The sequence below is a fragment of the Boleophthalmus pectinirostris genome, unplaced genomic scaffold (assembly GCF_026225935.1).
Source record: "Boleophthalmus pectinirostris isolate CB_2022bp ecotype Guang Dong unplaced genomic scaffold, ASM2622593v1 HiC_scaffold_8, whole genome shotgun sequence".
NCBI classification, from domain to species: Eukaryota; Metazoa; Chordata; class Actinopteri; order Gobiiformes; family Gobiidae; genus Boleophthalmus; species Boleophthalmus pectinirostris.
In genome coordinates, this window is record NW_026571515.1 from 40173752 (window position 1) to 40184678 (window position 10927).

The 10927-nt window shown below is 38.9% G+C and overlaps 1 protein-coding gene and 1 long non-coding RNA gene across 2 annotated transcripts; both read left to right on the plus strand.

Annotated features, from left to right (window-relative positions):
• Positions 1–4980: 4980 nt before the first annotated feature.
• On the plus strand, positions 4981–8496 carry LOC110159405 (uncharacterized). Its single transcript, XR_008633653.1, has 3 exons — positions 4981–5083; positions 8108–8195; positions 8317–8496. It is a non-coding gene; the product is annotated as an uncharacterized LOC110159405 (long non-coding RNA).
• A 232-nt stretch (positions 8497–8728) lies between these two features.
• On the plus strand, positions 8729–9709 carry LOC129407188 (gastrula zinc finger protein XlCGF7.1-like). The gene has a single exon (XM_055165945.1). It carries the CDS (start codon positions 8768–8770, stop codon positions 9707–9709), a length of 942 nt encoding a protein of 313 aa, XP_055021920.1. The 5' UTR covers positions 8729–8767.
• The last annotated feature ends 1218 nt before the right edge of the window (positions 9710–10927 follow it).

Genomic DNA, 10927 nt, shown 5'->3' on the forward strand with positions numbered 1-10927 from the left:
ACACGCAAACGCTTCAATCTCCATGGAAACAAGCAAGTGACACCACCAGGTTGAGTTACAGGTCAGATCTGTGTAAAGGCAAGCCCACTCACAGTAAGAATCTGTGTTTTTCAAGGTGTTTTTTAGCAAGAAAACCCCTGCTGTTACATAAATGCAAGATAGAAAATTCTGATCCTGGTTTAGTCCTGATCTAGACTTGGTTTAGTCCTGATCTAGTCCCGTTTAAGTCCCAATTTAGCCATGGTTTTGATATCTGAGCTTATAACTTACTGAAAACTTGTTACTTTTGGAAGACACCTCCATTGACTGGTAGATACTGAATGTGTTTTGATTTTTATCTATGTTACAAACAGCTTTTTACATTTGTAATTTGAGTACTTCAAGTTTCTTTTTGTATACACAGCTATCACTTTCATCTTTATCTGACATTTTTGTTAAAAGTACGCTGTCTAACTTTCCTGGAGGAGGTTTTGCCACCTGTCTCCATGGATACTGTATTGCTTTACCTGGAATGTTCCACTGTACATCTTTATCTCCATGGAGGTTACGCCAGCAGGCCAAGTTACAGGTCAGATCTAAACGTAAAGATCGATTAGTGATAATTTGCCGTTGTATGCGAAATTCCAGGTAAAGCTATAATCAATCTCCATGGATTAGAAAGTTACACAGTGCATCTTTAAGTCGCTGTGACCGGTGCTTCCTCTTATAAAAGCATGCTCGCCCAAAACAATCTGAAACGGCAGAATCGCTATCGGTTACCATCGTTTTCGGTATCAGATCTTAACTTGTGTTTTTAAAATTGAGCACTAAAATTTCACTTAGAGTTGCTGCGTTTTTATTTATTTTATGTTTTTTTTTTTTCTTTTTGTTTTAGTGCTTGATTTAGAGTAAAAATCCCTGCTTTTGGTTCATATGTATCACCTCCCCTTTCCCCTTCTTAAAATGTCGGAGTTGCATACGATCTTTTCAACCCTGGGTCATCAGTACTACTTAGAAACTGGTCTTATTCAACCAAGTCTTAGCTCCAATAACATTTCATGTGGAAGGAGGCCATCCTGTAACTGTAAATATAAAAAGAAGAGAGCAAAGGTGGAACATGTTTGATTCTATACTTGCTGTAATTGCTCCAGGATTCTTTGGGAAACTGCCACTGTTACGAGGTTGATTACTGTTTGTCGACTCTAGGTGGCGCTCTGATGGTTGAAATCTTCCTTTCTGAAAAATACATGTAACATAATCCATTGTTTAAGGACAACATGACTGTAAAATTTCCCCGCTTTTGGTGTTTCTTAAAATAAAATCAAAATTCATGTGCTATTTGTAACTCTTGGTTTGTCATTGACCAAAACGGCATTTGTGATTTAAAGGTGCGTTGTGTCACTTTGGTGCTTTTTTTTTTTTTTTTTATGTTTCAGTGTTTCACAGTGTGTCATTAAACCTTTCTGTCATCCTGGAGACCAAACCAGGCCAAATTACAGGTCGGATCTGTGGAGAGGCAACCCCACTCACAGTCAGAAAGTCTTGTTTTTCCTAGATATTTTTGCGCAATAAAACCACCTGCAATTGAATAAATGCAAGGAACATTCAAAGAAGACCAATGACATATCCACAGAAACAATAAAGTAAACAATAAAGACCCCCAACCAAAAAGTTACACAGTGCACCTTTAAGCAGATCTGAGCAATAAAAGACTGAAAATTTAACACGAAAAGCTGATAAATCACTTTTCTACATAGGCCTTATCGGTGCTTGATTGATACTTTGTGGTGACATCACAGTGGGCAAGTACTACATATATATCTATGGCAGAATGTTCAGCAGTTACCATGGTGACACAAGGAATTGGCAAGTTCAGTTCTAAGTCTGAAAACCCAAGAAAAAATACAAAATGGATTAAAGCAATATATTTTCCGAAGCCCGTGTTCAATACGGGCGTTCATGGTTCTGTTTAGGTGTTTGACTTTCGCTTGGCTAATGCGAACTACAGTAATATTACTTAAGATGAAGTTTTTTAACAGCACAAATGAGCTCACCTGTTGTAGTTCCAGGTAAGTCCGCTCTTTATGGTCCAATTGCGTTCAAATAAATATTATGATTTTGCATTTATGGCAAAAGCTCTCAAACCTGCAAACTGCTTTCATCACTACAACCGACTACAACGGCACGGGAGTCTATGCAAAAACAACAAATTATGCAGAAAGTAGTGGGAAACTGAGTAAATAAAGAGAGTAACTGAGTAAATAAAGAGATCAAACTTGGGCATTGTGAGTTCAATCTGTCTTTTTACATATAAGCCTAAATACAAAAAAGAAAAAAAAGCCAGATTTCTTGAGCAAGTTCTCCTTTTCTGTTATTGTACCATATTAATCCTTATAATCAACATAACATGATTATTCGACACCATCAAGAGTTTAATAAAGTGAACGACTAAAGGACTACAGCTCTACCATGAGCCCTTCAGCTGTTCCATTAATAAAACATGTCTCCATAATGTGAGAACGTGCAGCTGTACAGAGCGTGAGTACAGGTTAAGCACAGAGGACTCTATGCCAGAGGTGGGACCAAGTCGTTGTTTTGCGAGTCTCAAGTAAGTCTCAAGTCTTTGACCTCAAGTCCGAGTCAAGTCCCAAGTCAAAGACAGGCAAGTCCAAGTCTTTCAAGTCTTGAGTCACTGGCCCATCAAGTCCAAGTCAAGTCAAGTCTCAAGTCCCTAAAAATAGTGACTCAAGTCTGACTAGAGTCCAAGTCACGACCTGCAAGTCCCACCTCTGCTCTATGCTACTGGAATATATAGGCCAGGTCAATATGTGCTGCTCGGGCTGATGTCACAGTCAAATTGACATTGTAATCTGAAGGGCTGGAGTGGACGAAAGAAATGATTTTTGTTCTAAACCCACGTCGACTATAAAGTTGTCTGGTAAAAAGCTCTCAAAACTATTACGTATCTCCGACCGACCCAAACTGCACTCACAAGATACAGCTGCACAGGAGTTAGTGCAAAAACAGCTATTTATATGGAAAAAAGTAGGAAAACAATGTGTTTGTATAAATACGGATTAAACTGGTGAATCAAGAGTTTAGTCTGCCTTTTTTACAGATAAATAAAGATATTCAATTTGAATTTACTCGTAAATAATCAATTATATGTTTACTTACTGGTCTAACTGAGTGTATGATTCTTTGACTCCTTTTCATCCTGTCCACAATGTTTAAACCACACAAATGAATTTGAATTTTTACAGTTAGTTTTGTTTTATTTTATACTAGATTTAGTTTTTATTCATTTTGCAGGTCTTTCCCAGTGTCCAGGGCTGTGTGTGAAGACAGATCCTGAATATTATCGTTACATATGGTGCACGTTTCTGTTTTTAACAGAAGATAATAAGCAATCAGCAGTTAGAAGCTGAAATGACACTACTATCCCAACAGCCCATTTAGTCCTGTCTTCACTACTCATTTAGTTCAGTTGGTGTTTCCAGAGGTGAGACCAAGTCATTGTTTTGGAAGTGAGTCAAGTAAGTCTCAAGTCTTTGACCTCAAGTCTCGGACAAGTCTAAGTCAAGTCAAATATAGGCCTACAAGTAGTAGCATATGTCACAGACGGATGTGTGTGTGTCAGTCATAGTGTTCGGCAGTGAAAAGCAATGAAAAGCATCATTGGATTCCTTTATATTAAGTGATTTCTCTTTAGTAGTTATTTTAGATACTACTACCATCACTACTACTGACACACTGTGCTTTGTTCAAAGTACCAAAAAGAGTCACTACACTTTGGAAATGAGAATGCTTCTAAAATTGCTTTCCTCTTCACTCTAGTCTAAGAGATGTGTTAGGCATGTTCAAAAATCCATTAAGCATATTCTCCCAAAAATGACCACTGGAATTGATCGATTAAAAGCAAAAAGAATTGATTCCTTATTCAATACAATTCTATTACAGAGCTCTGGGTCAAATCACTACCCCTGATGGCCTACAGCTACACAGGACTTACATCAGGCGATCTGAACGCCTGTGCATCCATTAACCCAGAAATATAAAACATCCATATGAATATGCAAATATAGGTGGAGCCGATGCACATCTTGAATCTTCCTTGGGGTTTCTCTGCATTCCTTTCAGGGTCGGGGGGGATGACAGCAGCCAAATGTAAATCACTGCCAGTTTGTTTGGATTCGCACCAGGCCGAACCATCTCCACTGCTGCTGCTCTACAATGGATTTCCTTAAAAGGACACAAACTATATCCCTGCACAAAGATTACCTTAAAAGCATACATGTTTCACATAGTGGTACCTTTAAATATACATAGGATTTCAGTGGCTAAGCAACTCAAGGTGTATTAGTCAAACAAATATATCATTTCAGTATTTAATATATGCATGTGATACACTCATGATACGTTATTACTTGATATAGTCTTCAGATGCTTTACAAACAAAAACTTCCTCTATCTGAACACGGACCAAACCTCTCATCAAATCATTCCAGAGCTCTGGATGTGTCAATCATCTCCATTCCAAAGTGTGAGCTTCTCTCTACTGCAGTACCACGCACCACCAGTGAGTGGCAGCAACACGCCCCCGTGCTCCTAGAGTGTTTGAGCGCGAGCCATGGCGCGAACTCGACAACTGTTGCGATTTATTTATGCTAATGTGAACATTTAGTTCGTTCTGTAAACTCTAGTGTCAGGCTAAAAGCTCCAAACAAAACAAGAACTGAAACAACAGTCAAAACAACAGTTTGTTTCTGTTCAAAGCAGTTCTGAACCAAATTAGCAACACAGATTTGAAGTGACCGTTGGACAGAAACACAGCCCGTAACTTTACAAACCGCTAACGGAAGCAGCACCGGTGAGCAGAGCCGTGGCACACTCACAACACTTTTCATTATGTCCAGATTATTTAGAGGTTTTGTGGAGGAGCGGCTGGGTGCTGGTGCGGAGGACATATGTGCGCCGTTAGAGAGCACCACAGCGGACTTGGAAGAGGAGCTACGCCGCTCCAAACAAGAGACCCAGCGGCTCCAGCGGCTCCTGGACTCGGCTCTGAGGGCCCTAAGCCCGAGAGTCGTCCTTGTCAGAACCGGTAAGTCTTCTGGATCGTATGAATCCTGTTTTTAGCCTATAGGTGTTAAAAAAGATATGAAAAATGCATATGATGCAGAAAAAAGCTCGTGAGAAACGTGCGCCATGAGTCTAACGGCAGAAGAACCTGTATGACTCCAAATCACTTCAGATATTGAATCTAACGTATTTACAACTTCATGGACAGAAAAGACACCCCATCAGCCTTAAAGTAGAAAACTACCGACAAGTTCACAGAGTTCATGTCACAAGACTGCACGTGCAAGTGCGTCAGTCGTTTTCAAGGAATCTCCTCTATGAGCCATCTCAGATTTGCCAGAAAAAAAAATCTAAAAATTTCTAAAATTACCACATGAAAGAATCTCAAATTTTAGCTCAATCCCTTGAGTCGTTCCTGAGTTATGGCCCACTGAAATTTTGGAGTCATGCTCACTTTTTCGGAATCCTTAATTTATAAGCACGTTTGAACACCATAACTTCATAAAAAATAGAGCTAGGAAGCAGAAAATTTGTATTATTGTAGATTCTTGGTCATAGATTTTGAATCTTATTATATTATTGTGTCTCTTTATAAAGAGGGGAGCTGTGGGCCCCCAAAATCTCACATTTGGTTGCCCCTCAATTTTTTATTTCAATTTTTGATGTCCAAGATCTATTTACTCCAAGCAGATGTTTACAAACTAACTGTTGGACCTGAATATTTGAGAGAATGACCATTTCTGACAACAATCTCACACTTTTCTGAGCTTTCATGTGGTTGGTGTAGAGTGCCAAATATGGTCACAGACCAAATGTGATCTTTTTGGCCCCTTCTTTGGAGCCTCGGTTCCCCATGTGGGCACAGTTAGATGTTGATCAAATTTTTACCAGAGAAACTTTGGGATATTCTGATTAGTTTAAAGTAATAAAAAACATATTTTATTAACTTCCTTCATTTCAAATGGAATTTTTGAAAATGAGCTCTCACAGGTCATTTTGTTGGAGCTTAGGTACTTTTCCTCCTGCTAGAAAGGTTCAATTATCTTTAATAGACTTAAAGACTATTTGCTTGTTATAAGGGAAAACAGTTGGAGATTATTTCTGGTACATTGCTTGGAAAAGTGTTATTAATCCTTTGAGAAAATTCAACTATTAACTCTGTACAAAATTATGAAAAAAGGTTTGTTTGCATTATTTATTTTATTTTTATTTGAAAAGATTGGAAAATAATTTATTATCTCACAAAGAGACAGCTTTTCATGGTGTATAAGTAAAGCAACAAAAGTTAAGATAATATTCATGAAAACTGATCAAAGGCAAATTACAACTGGAATACTCTGATTCTATAACCAGTGGCTTTCAGTTCCACTATAAGTGTATACATTTGCACAAAAAAATTACAAGAAGGCAGTAACATTAACAAGGAAAAAATTGATATTGACACAAAAATGACCAAAATACAGTAATCTGGTCTGTTATTTGTTCAACTGCTAGAAATTACATTTTAAAAAATCAGTGTGAAAAAACCCTCAGCAGAAAATACCAACATACTGGAAAAAAGTGCTCATTCTGGCACCTTTGCCACCTGCATGCCACATCATCTATATTGGTATCTTGCACACTAAGTGTTCCTAACTACTAATGAAGTTCAGAAGTAATTTTTGGATCCTGTCATAATCTGCAGTGTCAAGGTGATAATTTCGTGCTCTTCTTCCCTGAATTTCTGGAACCTTAATACAACAGATTATGTGCTGAAATGGGACCCAGCATGGTTCTACTGATGTTCAGGAGGCCACATAAGGGTTCTGTCGTCTCCATTCATGAATCTCACATAGACATCACCATGTTCATCTGAACGCTCTGAAATATTCCCAATGAACCACCTGATGTCATAAATACATGCACTGTATTGACATGGCTGGTACAGAGAGATATCTGCACATCTCATTTTGTATTTCAGAAACTGACACTTCAGTACATAAATGATCTTGAGATATTCTCCTCATTTCTAATTTTCCATTTGACACCGAAACGAATCTGTGGTGTGATCTAGAACCATTCACAGTCTTTGTCTTGCTATAGCGCACTTCTAGTTTGAAAGTAAGTTCATGGTTTATAATGTCTTTAGAGCTTGTAAAGGAAAACTTTACATTCTTTATGTTTTGTGAAGCTCACTCAAACATCTGGAGTGAGGTCAATATTTGATTGGTGTCAGTTGTCTGAAGACTTGTCCTTGCAGCCAAGCTTTTTACTGTGCCACCAAAACCATCACAAGCAATGTACCACGAATAATCTCCAACTGTTTTCCCTTATAACAAGCCATTAGTCTTTAAGTCTATTAAAGATAATTGAACCTTTCTAGCAGGAGGAAAAGTACCTAAGCTCCACCGAAAATGACCTGTGAGAGTTAATTTTCAGAAATTTCGTTTGAAATGAATGAAATTAATAGTTAGATGTTTTTATTACTTTAAACTAATCAAAATATCCCAAAGTTTCTCTGGTAAAAAACGGATCAACATCTAACTGTGCCCACATGGGGAACCGAGGCTCCAAAGAAGGGGCCAAAAAGATCACATTTGGTCTGTCACCATATTTAGGACTGAGTTTGTAAATATCTGCTTGGAGTAAATAGACCTTGGACCTCAAAAATTAAAAAAAATAAATAAATTGAGGGGCAACCAAATGTGAGATTTTGGGGCCCACAGCGCCCTCCTTAATAAAGATACACGATATTTGACAACAGACTCAGAATCTATGACCAAGAATCTACAACAATTCAGTTTTCTAGCTGTATTTTTTATGAAGTTTTGGTCTCTCAAACGTGCTTGTAAATTAAGGCTTTCGAAAAAGTGAGAATGGCCCCAAAATTTCAGTGGGCCATAACTCAGGAACGACTGAAGGGGTTGAGCTAAAATTTGAGATTCTTTCATTTGGTAATTTTAGAATTTTTTAGAAATTTTTTCAGCCGAATCTGAGATGGCTCATAGGGGAGAGCGGCTGATTTCATATAGACTGACCCAAGTGTGTATTCTTTTGTCTCCTGCAGCTGCCCAGCTCCCCTCTCTGAGTCCTGGTCTGACTCCACAGAACCAAGAAGAACCCAACATCAAACAGGGGGAAGAACAGCTGCAAGTGTGAGTCTCAGACACTTTAAAACCGCAACTCTTTATGTTGTTATTCATTCATTGTTATTCATTTCCATTACAAATATTCAGATTGGGTCTGAAATATACAAATGTATCTTATATTCTTCAGGTCTGTCCCAGAATTTAGCACTGTGAGTGTGAAGACAGAAGAGTCCCCACTGCTTCTACAAAGACAAACTGAGCAGAGAGAAGACACACAGGGAGAGGACATCAGAACAGAGATACATGTCCACAGAGAGGACACACAGGGAGAGGACATCAGAACAGAGATACACGTCCACAGAGAGGACACACAGGGAGGAGACATCAGAACAGAGATACACGTCCACAGAGAGGACACACAGGGAGAGGACATCAAAACAGAGATACACGTCCACAGAGAGGACACACAGGGAGAGGACATCAAAACAGAGATACACGTCCACAGAGAGGACACACAGGGAGAGGACATCAGAACAGAGATACACGTCCACTCAGAGACTGAGGGAGACACAGAACTCTCTTCTGACACTGACAGTGATGAAGACTGGAGAGCTCCACTCAGCTGTTCACCTGCACACATGGACACAGGGGCTGATGGAGACCACAATAACCAAGAGACTAGAGCCAGAAGCACCACTGCACAAAACCCACGTCTGTCCCCCAAATACAAGTGTGCACCAGAGACCAGAGCCACTGTGAACAATGCAGACATGTCAGGAACTGGTGAAGGACCCGAGAGGAGGAAACACAAGTGCTCTGTTTGTAAAGAGAGATTTGGCTCTAAATATAAACTGAAAAGACACAGGAGAGTTCACACAGGAGAGGAACCATTCAGGTGTTCAGTTTGTAAGAAAGTTTTTTCTCATAGTTCTAGTCTCAAAACACACATGAGGACTCACACAGGGGACAAACCATTCAGGTGTTCGGTTTGTAAGAAAACATTTGCCCAAAAGGTTATTCTCAATAGGCATATGAGGACTCACACAGGGGAAAAACCATTCAGCTGCCCAGTCTGTAAGAAAGACTTTGCAGATAGTTCTAATCTCAAAACACATATGAGGACACACACAAGGGAGAAACCATTCAGGTGTTCGGTTTGTAAGAAAACATTTGCCCAAAAGGTTACTCTCAATAGGCATATGAGGACTCACACAGGGGAAAAACCATTCAGGTGTTCGGTTTGTAAGAAAGACTTTGCAGATAGTTCTTATCTTAAAATACATATGAGAACACACACAGGGGAAAAACCATTCAGCTGCCCAGTCTGTAAGAAAGACTTTGCAGATAGTTCTTATCTTAAAATACATATGAGAACACACACAGGGGAAAAACCATTCAGGTGTTCAGTTTGTAAGAAAGTTTTTTCTCACAGTTCTAGTCTCAAAACACATATGAGGACACACACAGGAGAGGAACCATTCAGGTGTTCAGTTTGTAAGAAAGTTTTTTCTCATAGTTCTAGTCTCAAAACACATGAGGACTCACACAGGAGAGGAACCATTCAGCTGCCCAGTATGTAAGAGACTTTGCAGATAGTTCTTATCTTAAAACACATATGAGGACACACACAGGAGAGGAACCATTCAGGTATTCGGTTTGTAAGAAAGTTTTTTCTCATAGTTCTAGTCTCAAAACACATATGAGGACACACACAGGAGAGGAACCATTCAGGTGTTCAGTTTGTAAGAGTTTTTTCTCATAGTTCTAGTCTCAAAACACATGAGGACTCACACAGGGGAGAAACCATTCAGGTATTCGGTCTGTAAGAAAACATTTGCGCAAAAGATAACTCTCAAAACATACGAGGACACACAGGCGAGAAACCATTCAGGTGTTCGGTTTGTAAGAAAACATTTGCCCAAAAGATGATTCTCAAAACACATATGAGGACACACACAGGGGAGAAACCATTCAGGTGTTTGGTTTGTAAGAAAACATTTGCCTACAAGATTACTCTCCAAAGACATGAGGACACACACAGGGGAAAAACCATTCAGGTGTTCGGTTTGTAAGAAAGGTCAGAGGTCAATTTTGAGCTTAATATTTTTCACAATATTTATTTACATGATAAAGGATTTCTTAAATACAAACAAAATTCATTTTTGTACAAAAATCATTTTTGTGCACTGTTCCTGTCTTTTTGAATGAATAAACTTTACTGTTTACGATGTTGCTTTTAGTTTTGCATGACTGTATATTCCACAAATTCACTAAAGAAACATTTTAACACCAGAGTCACTCAGCTGGTTTTCTACTATATATCTCTGTGGACGGCCATCACTTTAAATGTTATTTCTTAGCCTTAAATTTTCCACAGTATGACATTAAAGTTGTCTATTTACACCTGAAAATAGACAAGAATGTATGTTTTTCTAAGTTGTTTCAGTCTTTGCTTATTTTCTAAAGGGTTCGTGTGAGAGACTGCCAGTACAACCGCTTATGCAAACAGTTCTTCACCGAGGAGACACAGGACGAGAAGTACCAGGGTCATACAAGGGACGAGAGCAGCCAGAAAGCTATAGAATCTGATCCAAAACGCAAATGTAGCCTAAAGACTCTAGACTGCGTGTTCCTATATTATGCAAAATTGACTCTTGTGAGCTTTAAGTCATGTAAGAATGTTGTTACCTCCCCATAAACACACCTGAAGTTGTGTTTTGTTTCATTTACACATGTTTGAGGTATTCTTTACTATGAGTCTGTCTACATCTCCAAAGGTCAGACGCTCTGTTCCACCT